The sequence below is a fragment of the Triticum urartu genome, chromosome 4 (assembly GCF_003073215.2).
Source record: "Triticum urartu cultivar G1812 chromosome 4, Tu2.1, whole genome shotgun sequence".
Classification (NCBI taxonomy): domain Eukaryota; kingdom Viridiplantae; phylum Streptophyta; class Magnoliopsida; order Poales; family Poaceae; genus Triticum; species Triticum urartu.
The window spans coordinates 101,717,058-101,736,376 of NC_053025.1; the positions used below are offsets into that span (position 1 = coordinate 101,717,058).

Consider the following 19,319-nt stretch of genomic DNA (forward strand, 5'->3'; position numbering starts at 1 on the left):
TCGCACCTGCACAGCTACTGGTTGGTTGAGATGCTTGGGTATAGAAGAAAGCACATTCTGTCAGTGAGATCTCCCAAACATTTTTTGTGAGGGTAAAAGAGATTTTATTCCAGAATCATAGGGTTACAATCAAGAGGCAATAGTTCCTCCACGCAAGGTGGACCTCTACCTAGCCAAACAGTAGTGGTACTCTCCGTACGACTATATGAAGCCAATCGATCTGCTACCCTGTTTTGTTCACGCTTAATTTTCGATGGAATAAACTCTCTTACACCCATGTGTCGCTGAATCTCAGCTACCAAATGTCCATAAGCAGAGAAATGGAGACTGTCCCCTTTCAATGCCATGAAAGCTTCTGACGAATCGGTCTGGACAATAATAGGCCCCTCAACGTGCTCAATAGCAAGTGCCATCCCTTGCATTAAAGCATGCAGTTCAGCTTCTAGGGCGTCATTACAGTTGAAAATACACCGATACGCCGCAAAGATGACGCTACCGTCACTTCGTCTCAGCACCATCCCCGCTGCTGCTGAACCGTCTGCCTCCGAGAACGCACCATCGACCGACAGTGCGGTTTGACCAGGGGAGGGTTTTGGCCAAGGCAGCACCGGTGCATGATTTCGTGCCTTAGCTGGCTCTGCGACGAACGTAGACATCTTACCTTTGATTATATCTTCTGTAGTATACCTTCTGGCCAGTTGTAGTGAGGACATGTAGCTTTGGAGATAATCTGCCATCGCAGCGGTCGTTGGAACAGACTTAGCGTGGGTGAGGTCATTGCGTAGCGACCAAATTCTCCACAAGAGCATGATTGTGCAGTCCCTCATAGCATCATCACCACTGTTCAAGATATCTTCCGATATTCCGATAAATCGGTCGATTTATCGCTTATCGTTGTGTGACCGATAAGATAAATCGGCTGATAAATTAGTCGATATGGCGATAAATCGGCCGATATGCCGATAAACTAGCCGATTTACCCCTTATCATGGGTCGACCGATAAGTTCCCAATAAGCGATATCCCCAACATTGATCATCACAGTTCATCAATATGTTCAGAAGCCAATCCTTCCCGGTGTCTTTCAGCAGCTGATTGTCTGGCAAAGGCCAAACCTGACGCATATGGGTCCATAGCAATTGCGTGTGATCACATGTGATGAGAGCATGGAAACTTGATTCCTTCTCTGAACCACACAACGGGCAAGTGTCCCTAGTAGCTATGTGTCTGTATTTCTTGCATGCGTTGGTAGCTAAAGCCCCGGCCACCACTTTCCAGGCTAGTATTCGCATCTTCAGGGGCAACTTAGCGTTCCAAATACGTCTCCAAATCACCCGATGTCCTCCCGGAGCCGCACTAGACGACCCCAGACCTGCTTGCCCAACAGATGTAGCGACCCGGTAAGCACTTCTCACCGTAAAACAGCCACTTCTTTCCGGAAACCATGCCATAAAATCTTGCTCTCCTCTGGGTGATGTCCAGATCTTCAGAATTTCACCGACGTCCATCTCCCAAAAGTACTGCCTTAACCTGTTTACATTCCATGCTCCTGAATCCTCCAAAAAATCAGCCACCCAGTTGTATCTGCAATTTATTTTTGGGGTTATTGGTTTGAAGTCGTGCCTCCTGGGGATCCACGGATCCCTCCAAGTTCTGATCATAGTGCCATTTCCAACTCTCCAAATCAAGCCTTTCTTCAACAGTTCGAGGCCATGAGTGATACCTTTCCACACCGTAGAAGAGCTGGACGGGAACACCGTATCCAAAAGATTACCATTTGGGTAGTATTTTGCCCGAAGCAAGCGAGCACATAGGCTGTCTGGGGTATGTAATAATCTCCAAGCTTGTTTCGCAAGCAACGCTTGGTTGAAGGCGCGCATGTCCCTAAATCCCATGCCCCCCATATCCTTGGGCAAGATCATCTTCTCCCAGCTTAGCCAGGCCATCTTCCTCTTGCCATTCTCCACTCCCCACCAATACTGCCTCATCAACCTTGTTAGGTCATCACACACGGACACCGGCAGGCGGAAGACACTCATAACGTAGGTTGGTATTGCTTGTGCCACCGCCTTAATCAGTATCTCCTTATTTCCGGCCGACACATACTGTTCACTCCAATCCACTAATATTTTCCTTAGCCTGTCTTGCACGGTCTCAAATTGCCCTTTATGTACTCTTCCTTCTGGTACAGGTAAGCCCAGGTATTTAGGTTCAAAAACCTGTTGTGTCACTTCCAAAATACCCTTCATCTCTACCGCCACCGCCTCGGGGCAGTTGTCCAAAAAAAGGATGGAACACTTTTCAGGGTTGATAAGTTGACCCTTCGCTCTGGCATAAGTGTTCAACAAACCTTTCACAATGGTAGCTTGGTGGTTCGATGCTTCAAACAGTAACATAGTATCATCGGCGAACAATAGATGTGAGATAACCGGAGCACCACGGCAGATTGAAACCCCCTTCAACTCTCCCTCGTGCACTGACTTGGATAACAAGGAGGACAGAGCATCAGGTATAAACAGGAAGAGGAAGGGAGACAGGGGGTCACCTTGCCTTAGTCCCCGAGAAGGAGAAAACGACTCCAGTAGCTTGCCGTTAAACTTAACCGAGTATTTCACAGACTTCACACAAGCCATAATCCATGTGATCCACTCCATCGAAAACCCCCATTTTATTAGGGCTTGCTCCAAAAACTCCCAATCTACACGATCATATGCTTTCGAGAGATCCAACTTGTAAGCACAAGCAGCAGGACTGTTTGGTTTCATAGTTTGTATATGATGGATGCACTCGAAAGCAATTATTGAGTTATCTGAGATAAGCCTCCCAGGGATGAATGTGCTTTGATTCTCCGATATCATCTCACCCAACAATAGTCGCAACCGATTGACCAAGCACTTAGACACGATCTTGTACAGCACGTTACAAAGACTTATCGGTCTGAAATCCTTTAGTTCCTTAGGGTGAGGAACTTTAGGAATAAGGACGATGGCTGTATCATTCACTCCCTCTGGCATATTTCCTGTTTTAAAGAAATCCAAAACAGCAACAACAATTTCTGTCTTCACCACAGCCCAATTGCGTTGGAAGAACCTTGCCGGCAAGCCATCCGTTCCTGGCACTTTGATCGGCCCAATCTGAAACAGGGCATTAGACACCTCCTCCTCTGAAAACGGCGCACACAGCAAATCATTCATACCCTGTGTCACTTTAGGAGTTATACCTTCAAGCACCTCCATAGGTGTAAGTGTCAGATCTTTGGTGAACACTTCCTGAAAATAAGAGCTCGACATGCGTTCCATGTCTGACGGTACGGTGCACCAAGACCCAGCTGTTTTGCGTAGGCGTTGGATATAGTTCCGGCGCGCACGCCACACCGCCCGTCGGTGCAAATATGCAGTATTCCGCTCTCCCTCTTTAAGCCACGTGATCTGTGACCGTTGTAACCATAGCATCTCTTCTCTATAGAGCAATTCATCCAATTGGTACATTTTCTGCTTTATCAATGACCTGTCCGCATCTTGGAGTTGCAAGTCAGCTAGCTGCCGCCGTAGTTTTTCGATTTCAGATGTGACATGACCGAAGTTCTCCCTGCTCCACGCACGCAGCTTCGCCAACATCTCCTTCAGCGCATCCCGAACAGGACCAAGAGTTCCGCTCGGCTTGCTTTGCCCCCACCGGTTCACAATGACTGAGGCCAGTGCCGGGTGCCTCTCCCACATGATCTCGTACCTGGCCGCGGCTCTGTTTTTAGGTGGATCCACATGCGATAACCGAACCATCAAAGGACAATGGTCCGAGCAAGACGACGCCAGATGATCCACCTGCGTAAAGGGAAACATATCCTTCCACGCTTCATCAGCACAAGCTCTATCCAACCGCACCCGGACGGTTCTATTCCCAGCTTGCCCATTATCATATGTATACGGGATCCCGGAGAACCCCAAGTCCATTAATTCACAAGCCAGTAGGCAATCCCTGAACTGCTGCATTTGACCCTCAGATCGTTGTGTTTGAGAAACATGTTCATGTTGCCACATGGCTTCATTAAAATCCCCACACACTAGCCACGGCTCCAAGGATATGGCACGTAAATTTGACAGCGCACTCCACATACGGTGCCTGTTCTCCACCCGTGGCTCTCCGTACACATAGGTCGTCCTCCATGTTTTATCATTTGCTGCATCTACAATACGCACGTCTATATACCGTGCACACGAGTCCAAAACTGTCACTTGTAAATTTTCATCCCAATAGAGGGCCAGGCCCCCACTCAACCCATCACTAGAAACACCTACAAAACCTCTCATCTGCAGTCTAAACTTGATCTTCTCCATCTTGCTTGAGGCTTGTCTAGTTTCAGAAAGAAAGACCAGCCCCGGGGAATTGGCTTTGCAGAGGGCCAACACCTCGCGAACTGTCCGGCGGTCCCCCCCCCCCGGGGCAGTTCCATACTAGAGAACTCATTGTACCCGGCGGTCCTCCTCGAGGGAGGCCGCCGATCGAACATCAGAAGCATCTTCAGAGACAGTTTTTGCACGCTTGCTGCCGGAGCTGCTAGTTGGTGATTGTACATCATCACCCTCTTCCCCCTTCCCAAGGGTCAGCGTGAGGATACCAGGAGGAACCATGGAACCTCCAGACCTGTCACCTATCCCCGCCTCATCCATTGCCAGTCGCTTCCGCACAGATGGATCGACTTGCATAAGTGTGTGTGTGGCCTTCGACGGGCTTGTAGCTGTATCCAACGTTTCAGGGTCCACCTGCTTAGGTAGCTTGTTCACACGGCTTGGGGTATAGTCAGGCTTCTGCTCGCTCCCCCGATTACCACTTTCCGGCCGTGGCTTATTAGGGCCATCAGCATATAGCCACGCGCCAAACTTCTTGTTTTTCTCCTCGTGGATCCCGTTCCCACACTCCTTGAACTCATGGCCTATGATGCCACATACACTGCAGAAACGAGCAAGCTTCTCATAACGCACTAGGAAAACCTGACGCTCTTTACCTCTTACAATACTGACGAACTTGGTGAGAGGCTGACGCACATCATGGCGTACCCTGATTCTCACATAGTCCCCGCGTGTGTTCCCGTTTAACCTCATCTCCAAAATCTTCCCAGAGTTCCTAAGCAAATGTTCCACAATGCCCTTCTTACAGAAACCTTCTGGAAGTTTATGAATCTAGAGCCAAACAGGCATATACACCATAGGCACCTCCTCTGCCTTCGTAAAACCATCATAGGGGCACATCAGCACCAAGAAGTTCCTAAATAGCCATGGGCCTTGTTCGATCATCCGTTCCCAATCGCCGAGGCACACGGCCTGAACAACGAACAAGTTCGGGCCAACCGGGCGAAAATTCACATGTTGTGCTGGATTCCATGCCGCCCGCATCTCCTTATAGAAGGTCGTCGGGCTGAAGGTTTTGTCCATATGAACCCTAGCTAGGGCTAGCCATCTGACGCTCTCATTGATCTCCTGGTCATTCTCATCGATTACCAGATCATCAAAGACTTCATCCTCTAGATTCAACTGCTCCATGAATTCATCAAGATCGGATCTCATGGCGGCACCACTGCCGCCGCTCGTACCTAACTGTGCGTCCGCCGCCGGTTCCATCGCAGCAAGCCTGGGGGAGACTTCCTTCGATGCATAAGGGAAACCCTACGTAGGGGAGGCGAGAATATTGGGTAGAAACTCTCTCGCAATGAGATCGCCAGGGAGGACATGAAAACCCTAGCCGCCGCTAGGGGAAAAGACTTCAAACTCCCGTCAGATCTCCCAAACATTGATGATACTTTTTCACTAGTCAGTCAATATGGCAACTTACACAGAGTATAGTAAGGCTACAAAGGGAAAATTCTCAAGCAAAGAGAGATCAGCACATATGATTGCTACAGCAAGGGGCGACGATAAGTTACAGATTGGATGTCATCCGTCAAAGAGAGAAAAAAGAGAGGAAAAACTTCTTTTCAGGTGAGAAATAACACCATACACCAGTACCGACGACTACCCGTGCAGGCAGATTCTAACCCGCTTTTCTTTCTGTAAGATAACCAAGGCAGGTAGCTCAGTGTCATAGTTGCATAATACACAGCGAACCAGCTAAACAAACTGATGCACCGTAACAGTGACCAGCTCAGTGCTTGCCATTGCTTATGATTCCTTTCTATGGCACCATTAGAGCAAAGCCCATATGCTTTTGGCCCAAGGGGGGTTTATGGCGCTGATGCTGATGGTCCATAAGCGATGAGCCCAGTGAGAACAGTTGCGTCATCATCATATTGAACTCGAGTGTTTCCAGTCACGCTATTGAGAGGGTTTCCAATCATACTGAAGATTATTGAAGCTATTTCCTGCTCTAAGTCCACCCAACAGCTGATTTCCTATGTCATGCTGCTGCTGCTGCTGTTGTTGCTGCTGCTGCTGGCCCAACTGTGATAGGTCGTGTGCGCTGTGATGCATTCCCATCCTCCCGTTCATTGCCATTGCATTGTTCGTCACTGCCATTCTCAACCCATTAGCTGTAGGATTTGAACCGAACCCACCCATGGCCCCCAACCCCATTCCTCCGACTCCAGAGTGATTTGTGACAGCATTACCAACTAAGCAGTTAACCCCATTAATACCAGGAGTAAATCCGTTTGGTCTCTTCATGTCATTCCCTGCATGGCCAACACCATTCATTTGTGATGACATCATCTCTTGCAAGATTCTCTCAACCGAGCTTTGGGCATCACTTTGCTCAGGCTCCTGAGATCGAGTTGCAGGAGGCTGCATTGGCGGCAAGTTTGATGATACTGCTGGGGAACTGAGTTGGTTTGTATTCTGAAGGGCAGGCATCATGTTGTTATTGGATGATATAGGTACCTGGGAAGGGAAAGAGGTAGAAGGATTTGACTGTAATGAACTTGCCGAGTTCACCTTGGGAATTGCACCATTATTCCCACTGTTATACTGACCATTTGCACTGCTCATTAGATGATCTTGGCTAGAATCAATTGAACCCTGAAGAATCCCCATAACAGTTGGTGAAGGTGCAGATGTAGAGGGTGCACAACTGAGAGAATTATTTGATGTCACATCTGCATTGGCAGAGGCAGAAGCCTGCGCCCCAGCCATAGGGGCAGAATTTTGACCGCTCTGGTTTGAACTCTGCGGAACAGATTGCTGTTCTTCAGGTTGTTGCTGCTGTGGTTGAAGAGGGTTGATCCCTGATGGAGTCCTCCGAGGAAATTTATGCAGGCTATCTGAAATAGAAATAACTGTGGGTGTTACAGATAAACAAATCACATAAAACAGCAAATAGCACCCCAACAAGGCTACTGTTCTTTGTGACCGAGAATTACAGAAAATTCACAGAAACCAGATAGTTCCCAGCCATCCCCACAAGGGAAAGATTAAAATGTCATACCGATTGGTCCAGATCCAGTCTGCTTGCTGTGGTCAATCAAATCTTTCATACAGTTTACCACCTCTGCAATCTGGGAATATCAATGAACCACATGAAATTAGTAGAAACAAAAATCAACTTCAATCATACCTACAAAACCTAAACAATCACAAAAATTCTAACAATAACTAAAACTAATGGGAGCTTAAAATTATAACAGGTGGATGGAAACTATATCAGACCATAGTATACCTGAAGGCAGCGGACATATCGTTTTGTGTATCCTAAATCATTTACCAAAGGCACCTCCAGAGCTTTAGCCAGTTGGCGGGCACATGCAACAAACCTAATGAAACAGGATTAACACATAAGTACGGATTGCATGGACTAAAAAAATACTAGTAGTTACTAAAAGAAACATTGAGTTGGTGAATGGTGATAGTTACTAAAAAAAACAGTCAGCACGCAAACTAAGAACGTTGTGAATAACATGCAACCCTGAAACAGCATACACTGTTAACTATCAATACTTGTTAACTATAATAAGTTCTTGCAGAGAGAGAGTTGTAAAAAGGGAAGCAAAACATAATGTTCTTGAAGTCAGAGCAAAGAAGTTCAGCACAAGCACCCATTGTTCATATCAGGCTTCTATATTTTTATAACTTTTGGTGTTTCTTGAACATCAATATATGGTCGGCTGTTGCCAACCGATTGTAGATTGGAAACGTAACACAAAATAGTATGTTGCTAATTGCTAACAAAATACATGTGAAGCATCTTCTTGAGCTTACTCCGCCACACGATATCATAGTTACTGAAACCAGACCGGTTTACCCAGTGAAGATTCCAATTCACCTGTCCGCTATTCTAACCAGTGGCTCTGTTGCGGACTCTCCAATTAGGCTCACTGGTTGGACTTAGTTAACACGCATAAATAAAACCTAACATGTCCTTTTGGCACAGGACAAAACCAAGGGTGGACAGGCTAGCACCATACAGTTCCATCACGAAACTAGAATGTCTATTGCTGGAATCCTATTCCTCCTGAATTTTTGTAGCTTTGTGTCATTGGCTGAACCCAGTTAGATCGGGCAAAGCTCTGGCCCTCCAAGATTTTTCTCATCGAACAACCAGGGTTTCCATAACACAGTATAATATCCAGTGCCTTGCATCTACTCTGGAGTCTACTCAGCTAAAATGAAAATCATTTCTTAGGCAACTGCATTTCTCTATATACCTGTTCTACAGTCTGAGAACCATCGAGATATTCAGCTAAATCCCATCTCCATTGCATTAATCAGCAAGTATTCATTTCAGTCCGTTCCAGCTAATCAACATATCTCTCTCCCGTACTTAATAAGTATGTATGGTTATGTGTTACGTTCCTTTTTTTGTCCGCACTCACCCTCCCGACCCCACCTCCAACATTTCCAGTTTTGCTGGTTCCTCCAACCAGTTTCCCTTGAAAACCGCCTCAACTGCTCCACGTCTTATCGACTTACCAAATAAAATCATGTTTCTTGGGTAAGCCAATAAGTACTGAATTACTGATCCAATTGGCAACTAAAGTCCTTTTTTGGTACGTAACCACATTTAACAATAAAATGGCACGTAAATCGCAGTGATTGCATACAGAAGATTTGTGCCCCCGTTGGAACGCAGAGTCAAATTATCTAGTACTCCCTCCGTCCGGAAATACTTGTCCTAAAAATAGTTGTATCTAGACTTATTTTAGTTATAGATACATCCATTTTATCCATTTTTAGGACAAGTATTTCCAGACGGAGGGAGTAAGAGATAAACAATCATGCTAAGATGAGATTGCCTTGTTAGGTAATAAGTGCACAAACATGGAGTCTAAATTATTCACCTTGCCTGGCAGCATAAGCTCTTAATGGTGTTCGTTGGCGCATGAAAGAATTGCATCAGAGCAAGAGGTCCTGAGACAGAGACTCTACATGCTCATTTTATTATTAAAGGAGTGGTGCTGGTAGGATTAGAATAGGCATGCACTCGCAATGTTAGCACATTTTGCAAGACGATTGACCTGAGCTTGTGTCCTAACAGAACCTCACAATTCTAATCCACATCTTAGGGACGAGGATTCGCCTTGACGTAAATTTACTGCATGTATTGCCAAACAGGACTGGTTGGTGCATGAAACTCAACTATAGCAATTAGCCAAAAATATGGCAAAACCATCAATGTCAATTACTTGATTCACATCACCCATTGTCCTCCACACATTACAGTGGAATGGAAAGACATGCGCACATTATATTTCTGCATGTTATTTTAGCGCAGCTCATTCCGATGTAGTTTCAACTATATTTCTTTTCACAGAGAATCTCCTTTTATGAGTTAAATGACATATGTAATAAGCCGAATACATGACAGACAATATGTCTCTAATTTTTTATAAAAAACCAAGTTGGTGATGGTGTGCCTGCCATGTTGCAATATAGACCGTCCGATCTATATCTGACGGATAGAAAGCAAACTATGGCAATTTTGCAAAAAGATACCCGCACCTCTCTCCACATTTGCAGATAAGGCCTTCCCTCGTTCATCCTTATCTCCCACAACCTCATTGTTGAGCAATTAAAAAAGGAAGCCTTTGGAACAATCTGGCATGGTGGCCGCTGCCGGCATCGTCCATCCCCATGCCTCCGCTCAGTCCGACCATCAATCACCACCACGCCCCACTCCTCCTCACCTTATCTCTCCTCTTTCTCAAGATATCATTAGTTTTTACACATGGGATTACTCCCGCATGGGTCAATCACAACAGGTGTTTTGTAAAAAAAAAAGTGCGTCTTGATGTTCCGTGCAATGCACGGGCATCTTGCTAGTTGATTTCAAACATATGTACTCATGACTATGACCTGTCTACTGTACAATGACCTACTGCTTTCTAACATGATGGATCGACTCGGACTAAACGCCATATTTAGAATGCTCAAATGGTAACGTCCTTATTGGTCACACCTAGTCAAAAGAATTCCTTTTTTAGGTATGAAATAAACATGTCTTCCACACAAACGTTGCAGATCAACTACTCACTATACTTAGTCAGGGATCACTATCTTCTGCAGAGGACCTTGTATGGAATGTCTTGCTAATTATTTTCCTACCAAGGTTTCAAGATGTTGGCAGCTGACGTGTAGGAGGGGGGCAAACTTTTAGGCTTGTAATGTGGCCTTGTGGACCCTGGCCCCAGGCAGCACAACAATGCCACTGAAGCAGCTACATTGCAAGGGCTAGGGGGTGTAGAATAAGAACTTTGGTCTAGAGAAAGCACTTGGTGCCCATTCCGGACGCGACCATGATATCTGGACGGCCCTGCATGTCTAGGGATTGGATCTTTTCTGCTTTGAGTAAATACTGCAGAACTACTGAACTTAATACAAGTGACATGTACAGGATATAAAGAACCAACCCCTCTTTCTCATCTTTCAATTATTAGTACTCCGTCCGGAAATACTTGTCATCAAAATGGATGAAAAGGGATGTATCTAGAACTAAAATACATCTAGATACATCCCTTTTTATTCTTTTTGATGTCAAGTATTTTCGGACGGAGGGAGTATTAATGATGATGCCGAGTGAGTTAAAATTTAGTGTGGCTAAAAATGTCGGTCTTATTGCTTGTACTAGTAACGGTCAGAAACATAGAATTTGACTTCGAATTGGGTGAGAGTCTGTAACTATATAATTCCATTGGCATTCGAGTGATAATCATTCTATATTGAAGATAATCCTGAGTATGAAACTGATCGAGTCACATTTGAGTTTATGTGGTGGAACTGTGAAACGTGAAAATATAGTGGTTTTGTATTTGTCTTTTTTTATATTGTATTGTTAGTAGAAGTACATAGAACTTCGTGAAATATCAAAAGATTATATAATTTGGGAGAAAAAATCCAAATATCCAACCATGCACATCAGCAAATTTCAGAATTAAATATAATTGTGGAAGACTATTTCGATTTAATACTACATAACATACAAACGTACTATGTAACTGAAACACCTATAATCCTTTTTGAATCTCTTAGATTTGTGGAAAGCTATAAAAACTTCCACTTCAAAAATTTACAAAAATACAAATTCCAAAATCTATGAAACAAATTAAATTTTAAAACTGAATAAGCCATAAAAAATTACTTGAATGGTGAATACTTATTTGTGATCTTGGCATGTGTTTATTGTTTGGTGGCAGGGAATTCAAAAATACATCTAATGCACATGTGCCAAGTGCATTAAAGGTACATCTGACAGTATTGTGTTTTTGGAAATCAATTAAACTGGAATATGCATCATATACTCTAACCAACTGGCAACATGTCAGTCTCTGCAATCATGTGATCCCGTCCGCGTGGATACCGTGGTATTTCCCCTTTGGGCAGGGCAGCCCCAGTGCATGTAGCTCCCGCTTGCGCAGGGTCTGGGGAAGGGTCCGACCACTTTGGGTCTATTGTACGCAGCCTTTCCCTACATTTCTGTAAGAGGCTTTTTCCAGGACTTGAACCCGTGACCTCATGGTCACAAGGCAGATGTATTTCCCCTTTGGCTTACCCTTTTTCACGGGTTCTTTGTTTTACTTGTTGACTGCTCAAAATGAGAATAATGGCAGATAGCAACTAACTCCAAAGAAATATCAAATATAGGAAGTAATCATGATAATCCCTAATACTCCCTCCATCCCATATTACTTGACGCTCAAACGGATGTATCTAGCACTGAAATACATCTAGATACATTCGTTTAAGCGTCAAGTAATATGGGACAGAGGAAGTATCATGTTTCTACCATATGCACTGATTTTCTGGTTATGTGTTGGACTGGGGGTCCACATGAAGATGAAAATCCATCCTTGAGCTGTGGTGGTGGTCATGGTTTAAACCCTAGGCAACCATCCTCACGTCAATGAAAAACTATGCTATGGTGCCTCCATTACATAGAATAAGGAAGTTTTCCTTGATAAATGAAGTGAGAAAACTGGCCTCTTTATGTAGAGGTATAACAACATAGAGGGCAGAAATTATTTATAAGCCTAAAGATAGATATTAACCTGAAGAAATTATCTAATATGGAAAATCATCATAATAATCAGCCATTTTATTCCTGCCTTTTACTTTTTTGCCCATTTGCAGCCAGATGAGGCACATGTGTACATGGCAAGTGAACTCCATAGGCCTAGCTCACTGGCCGATTGGCATGAAACAAAGATGGCAAGCACGCAAACAACCTGAAGCTCACTTCCTTTTTCATAGCAAAATGAGGCAGAAGGCCAGCTTGCTAAGGCCCTATTCATAAATCACAAGAGCTCACAGAAAGTTCCTATGAAATTATATATTGAAGTTTATGTCAATGAGACCATATACTCCCAATGAGACCATATACTCCCCTAGCAGGATAACAATGCGGCCACAGCATAAGCAACAAAAGAGTCAGAAAGATCTCATAATTGCAGGACAGCCCCGCAAGCAGATACTTTATTTACCCCAGCCTCAAATTCTCAATTAACTGACTAGCTATGAGCAACATCAAAAGAATAAGATATGTGCAGCAGGGCACATCTGAAGCCATCTAGTGTTAATGATATTATCCAAGCTCGAGACATGGACAACTGGGTGACATTTGGAAGGATTAGATGATGTGGACTTGGAGACCATCTGGATGATTGTCGCGCCTAGTTATAAACATGTAGGTACGCAATAGTTGCCTTCCCTTTTGAAACAATTGCTTCTTGAATCATGGCGAATTGCCAACTTATGTTTTTGCAAGGCAAACCAGGCAATGGGCAAGCTCACTCAAGCCCACCTAACCAGACATGTTCCACTCAACAAGGACGATTCTCTGACAATGCAAGTCCTTAGGTCCCAGAGACCAGCTTCCCAGAACATTTTCATCCATGCTTTGTCTAGGATGGTAAACTCAGTTGGTATGGTTTGGTCACAGAAGGCCATATGCTAAAACCAAATCAACTACAATAGCCATAAAACTTTGGATGGCTAGAATGAGGTATCACATGTATATGTATTGGCTCCCAACTCGCCATGGTGGCCAATACATCTACAGCTACACATTAAGAGAATATGTAAATTTGACTCTAGAAAAGAACGTAAGAAGGAAAGTATTATGCACAGCAGGGCCAATCTCCTTACGAATTGCAATTATTCTGCATGTCCTGAGTTGTTAAACTCGTTGGATTTTGAGCAGCAGCCTGGTACTTTTGTACAACTGCGCCAAGCTGACTAACCTGCATTAAACATCAAGGTGCAAACATAGATCAAACCTTCATTACCAAATCTAGTATACAGACAAGATCCATGGCTGTAAATGAAACCATGTCTAACTCTATACATTAAGGCTTAGTCTCCAATTGCTGAACTGTGCTGTGCTTATTTTATAATCTGGTGTGGAAAAACAGCCATGAAAGTGCGCAAAAATGAACCAAACAAACACTAAAATAAACAAAAGCTGGTCGGGTAAGCTGGATTATCATAATCCACCACAATCCCAAACGCAATCTAATAAATCTTAATACCTGTGGTATTATTGACCTCCGTGGGATAAGTTCCTCATGACGCCTAGCACAGAACTCCCAAGATGCAATCTTCAATACAAGCAAAAGTACAAGTGAAATATGTTAGTCCAAAAGCCACCACTTATTCAACAACAATATAGGAGAACCACCATAATGATGAATAAATGACAAGAAAAACAAAGTATAGAACTGAGTTGCAATACCTTGAGGTCTGGATTAAAAATTATCCTTAGATGCCCCTCGCGTACAACACGCAATTGCTCAAAGACACTTTCCTGGATTGCTTTAGTATAGTCCAAAACAATCTGACCAGATGCATTTTTGGATTCACGTGGCATATCAATATACAATAGTTCTTCCAATGTCCCACTCGCATATTTGATTTGGCATAATCGCGGTAAGACCTCAACTGTTGTCTCTGTAAAGTTGACAACATAAAATCAAACTAGAAACACGAGTAGGTGAGGAAGATGTACAAATAAAAATGATGCTTACCAAAGCCCCGGCCAGGCTTCCGATTGCATATTTCACAGTGCCAGACATCCTGCAGGTGCAAACATGCATGGGAAGTTATAAATAATAATTTGAGAGGCAAAAGTATACTATAAACACTATGTGATACTCCAAATCCTCCAACTAACTAACAGAAGAGTTTACTTGCATAAATCAAATATATGGAAACGGAAGGGGGGAAAGGTACGGATTCGATGAGGACAGCAATAGTAAACCTGAGGGAAAACTCCAGTAGTTTGACGACCAGTTCCATAGAGAGATACACACCACCTCTTTTTGGCAGTGGGCGCGAAATACTCGTTGACAAAGTTTCTCCAGTACTCAATATTATTATCCTACACAACAGGAATAAGTAGATGCCCTAAGTTGTAAGAACATGGCTTTTGCTTGGAGCATAAAACTGCACGTTTTTAAACAAACAAAAAGAACATACCTGTGGCCTGTTTTGTTGATGATACATGTAATGGGTCAGTCTCTTTGCACAGGTACCTGGCTCATAGGAAGCCGGCTTTCCTGGAGTCCTTATGTTTAGACTTTGTTGACGAAGTAACTGCTGCTGATGATGTTGATGTTGTTGCTGCTGTTGTTGTTGCTGCTGTTGCTGCTGTAATTGATTTCTCTGTAAAGGAAGGTTCTTCAGAATCTGTTGTTGTTGCTGCTGCTGCATATGCATGATACGCTGTTGTTGCAAAAGGTTCAGTTGGGCCGCCGCAGCAGCTTGAGGGTTCTGCTTCGTGAGCTGTAACAAATGGTGCTGCTGCTGCTGCTGCTGTTGCTGCAAGAATGCTGATGGATCTGAATTCGGTTGCTCCATCTTCACCGCACCCAAACCCCTCAATGATTGCAACTGATGTGGCTCAAATTTTACATTGCCAGCATTGCGCATCATCTGGGCTGGGCCATTTTGGTCAAGCTGTCCCATCTGCTGTTCTAATTTGACTCCACCTATGCTGCCGCCATTCTCCATCTTCACTGTAGCATGCAGCTGCAGCGGTTGCGTTGGCAATTGCTGCTGATTGTAAGACATCGGTAGTTGTTGGTGGTGCTGCTGCTGCTGCTGTTGCAAATCCTGCATATCCATCTTCTGCTGCTGCTGCTGCAAGTTATCTGAACCTAGGTGATTGCCCAAACTAACCTGGGAGGATGACATAGGATCAGATCCACCCATGCCAATCAAGTCACCAGCACCATCAAGCCCCCCTCTTTGCTGAAGTGTATTCATCGGAAGCCCGCCATTAGCCATTTGCCCTGGACCCGGCACAGCCCCCCCGTTTCCAAAGGACTGCCTGTTGAGCAGGGGGGAGACATTCGAGGACCCTCCAAGCAGGCCATTCCCACCAAACTGTGTGCGCGGGGAAACAAGAGATGAGAATGGGGACTGTGACTGAAGCATGCCGCCGCTACCCATTCCCTGCTGGCCACCACTGAGCAGGCTGGAATTCGTCCGGAGAAGAGAAGCAGCACCCATTGGCTGCCCAGGTCCCATTGGGTTCGGGGGACCTGAGGAAACCATCCTTTGCGGGCAATCGGAGAGCTCCAAGCTCTGCAAACCACTCCAAGGTCGAGTTATGTCACCACTCAATTCACCATCCTTTCAGACCAGCATACCCACAAGATCCACCAAAATTGAGCAGGATTAGGCCAGCATTCCCTGTAAACAACCAGACAGAGATTGCAACTTTAGGACACATGCATGGATTTAGACCAGTACGCCTTCTAAAGATCAGGACCTTTTTCAGTTTCAAAAAAAAAAAACAGGAACCTTTTGTGGTAATTTTTCTAATAAAAGCATTCTGTGACGAAGGCCTGACTAACAGACGGTAGCACGAAGGCACAAGATATCAATTCTGTGAAAACTTGACACATTTAAACACTTAGTCGTTGCATGCACAATTGCAAAGTTTATCTGGAGAGTTATACAATGCACATATGATTTACATTATGTACCTAACTCAATTGACTTCTGGAACAATTATTTCCACAAGGTAGGAAAAGAAAAACTATAAACGGTAGACATGGCTGCAGTTGTGCGGACAATTCTAAGGACATGAAGCAATTCTTGTTTTCGACACAGATTACCATCTGATCCCAATATTGTCATGTCTCTGATTTGTTACTGGTCATCATGTTGGGCTATATAACTGCTGGAGCAACTCAACTGAAGTCTGGACCTCTTTAGAGGGGATGGTGACCAGTTCAGTGATTAACTGCACAGCAAGCTCCATAATGTTGCTGCTTCGATAAATAAACTCCCTGAAAGCTGATTTCCACATTTCACTCTGTTCTGCTTGTCAGCTGTAAATCTTCGGTACGTGTTTATGCTGTCAGATTATTTATCTACTACATCTGCAACTTTGTTCTCGCTGAATTGCTACTCTATGGCTTCGAGTAATGGAAGCCGGAGGCCGTAGGCGGCTTGCTCGGACAGAATAAAATACTCAAACAAGCGCACTCACCGCCACGAAGCCACCAGCCAGCTCCAGTGCGCAGCTCCGGCCCGCCAGCGATCCAACGATCCGAAGGCCGACTCGCGCTAAATCGCGCGGCGCGGCGCGGCCCGTAGGAACCCTCGGCCGCCGGCAACGCGCTCGCCGCCACTACCAGCCCCGCCCCCGCCGCGCCGGAGCAGCTCCGCTCCGGCTAGGGTACAGTCCGCCGCCGCGCCGGGGAAGAAAACCGGTTCGTAGAAAAGATCTTTCCCTCCTGTCCCCGTGCGCGGGCGACGGGATTCGGCCTCTCTGTGGAGAAGGGAGGAGGCGAAGCGAGGAAGGAGAGAGAAAGCGGAGCGAAACAGCAGAGAGAGAGAGGAGAGAGGGGGAAGAGGAAAATGCCGAGACTCCGTCCTTGCGGACGTCAAAATTCCCATTCGATTTGATTAAGATCCGGTGGCAGCGACCTGCCCGATACCAGCGCCACCCACTGACGGCCGGGGCCGGCGCCCGGTCGGGTCCGCGTGGCGGTGAGTGGGTGGGGAGGAGGCTGCGGTGTAGGGGGTATGATTAAGGGGGGTGTTTTTCTTTGTTTCGGTGTTTGGTCTATTTTATTTCTGGGTTTTTGTTAGTTGTGTGCTGAGGTTAAAAGAAGTCAAAAAGGGAGCGTGTGCGTGTGCTCCATGCCACGCCATGGCCAACGGTGTGGCATGGGATATCCCCCTGTCACACACATGGTCGTGGAACATGTATAGAAATGGAATGTCAGCACCGAGTCGTTGCGCTACTCCAGTTAAGAGTGCACGGGTGATGGTTAGACCTGCATAATTGCCGTGGCAAGGCCTCGTTTTGATGGGAATTTTGATGTCCAGCTCAAAAAATATATATAGTGTGTCGTTTTACTGTCACACGGAGTATTTCGTCCAACCTTTCATTGACTTACCAAATAAAATTATGTTATCTTTAATAAGTAAAATAATTTCTTACCAAATAGAAACCTACATTTTATCTAGCTAGGTAATCATGACCAGGATTTGATAAATATTTATTTACAGCTGGTACGAGCGAGGATACGACCACCCACAGTGGTACCATGCGTCATCTCGGAAAATGAGACCTCTTGTTACTATAGGCCGAACGAGATACGACCCATGGTATGAGCATCCATGCTCGTACTGGACCTAGAGCCTATTATTCGATTGCAAAAAAATATACACGTGCCAAAGGGGAGTACAACCAACGGCGTCAGCACCCGCGCTCGTACCTTAGGCAAACCCAGTCGAAGGAAGAAGGAAGCGGTGCAAGCAAGGTGTCGACGTTTTGGGAACCAGTGTACCCAGACTTGTCTGCCTGCGGCCCATGGCGTGGCTCCCTCGACGACCTTGTACGGCCCATCTACAAGACTATTAAGACAAAGACCCTCGCGACAGGCCAAGCCTCGTGAGGGGGACAACGCCAAGACCTCCTGAGGGAGCGGCCTCCCCGGGCTGCTCCTGAGGAGCGGAGATTCCTATGCAGGTGCCCAACCTCATGAGATTGCGGTGACGCAAGCCATGACGACCAAGGTCAGGTGGGCGCCAGCGGACGCAGAGAAGACAGTTTCCTCTTTGGTGCTAAGGAGGCAAGCGCGGGCGTGGGTTCCCGAGGAATCAGGCAAAGGTTTTCATTCCAGTACAACGAGACCAAGACCAACAGGACGGATGTCATTGCCGAGCCCACCACAGCGTCACGACCAGAATCTTTGCAGGCGAAGACCATCTTTTATCAGGATAAGATGCACTACATGTCCCTGTTCAAATTGGCCACTGTGGGATCCCTTCTCGCCTACATTTTGGGGGAAGAGGACCGAGGCCACTATAAGTATAGGTTAGCCACCACCATAGAGGGGGCAGACCCCTGATCCGAACTGAAAGTGCGTTATATCGACTAGAGGGGGGTGAATAGGCGATTTTTATGAAAGTCTTCAAAACGTGGAAGTTATGAAGACAAACAGTAGAAATAAACCTATTACCCTGCAGCGGAAGGTAGACTACACTAGGCAAGCCATAGTCAAGTATTCAATAGAGTGAAAGCACAATGACAAATAGCTGCAATGTAGTAAGGATCAGGTAGGAAGATATTATGAAGCCAAACAGAACAATCAGTCACTCAGTGAAGATAAAAGATAGTGCAATCATACAATGACTTCACAAGGAGTAACAGTATGTAAAGAGAAGGGAAGGATGAAACCAGTGACTCGTTGAAGACAATGATGTGTTGGACCAGTTCCAGTTGTTGTGACAACTGTACGTCTGGTTAGGGCGGCTAGGTATTTAAACCTGAGGACACACAGTCCCGGACATCCAGTCCTGAACACGCAGCTCAGGACACCCAGTCCTCACCGTATTCCTCTTGAGCTAAGGTCACACAAACCTCGCCCAATCACTCTGGTAAGTC

At 45.4% G+C, this 19,319-nt stretch overlaps 1 protein-coding gene across 1 annotated transcript; it reads right to left on the reverse strand.

Annotated features, from left to right (window-relative positions):
- Positions 1–5,772: 5,772 nt before the first annotated feature.
- Positions 5,773–17,273, reverse strand: LOC125550882 (transcriptional corepressor SEUSS-like). The gene is made up of 10 exons (XM_048713992.1): positions 16,911–17,273; positions 14,888–16,105; positions 14,670–14,789; positions 14,437–14,485; positions 14,145–14,359; positions 13,942–14,010; positions 13,559–13,653; positions 7,641–7,734; positions 7,410–7,479; positions 5,773–7,245 (listed from the first exon to the last, which is right to left on the reverse strand). Exons 2-10 carry the CDS (start codon positions 15,965–15,967, stop codon positions 6,305–6,307), a joined length of 2,733 nt encoding a protein of 910 aa, XP_048569949.1. The 5' UTR covers positions 15,968–16,105; positions 16,911–17,273; the 3' UTR covers positions 5,773–6,304.
- Between the last annotated feature and the right edge of the window lie 2,046 nt (positions 17,274–19,319).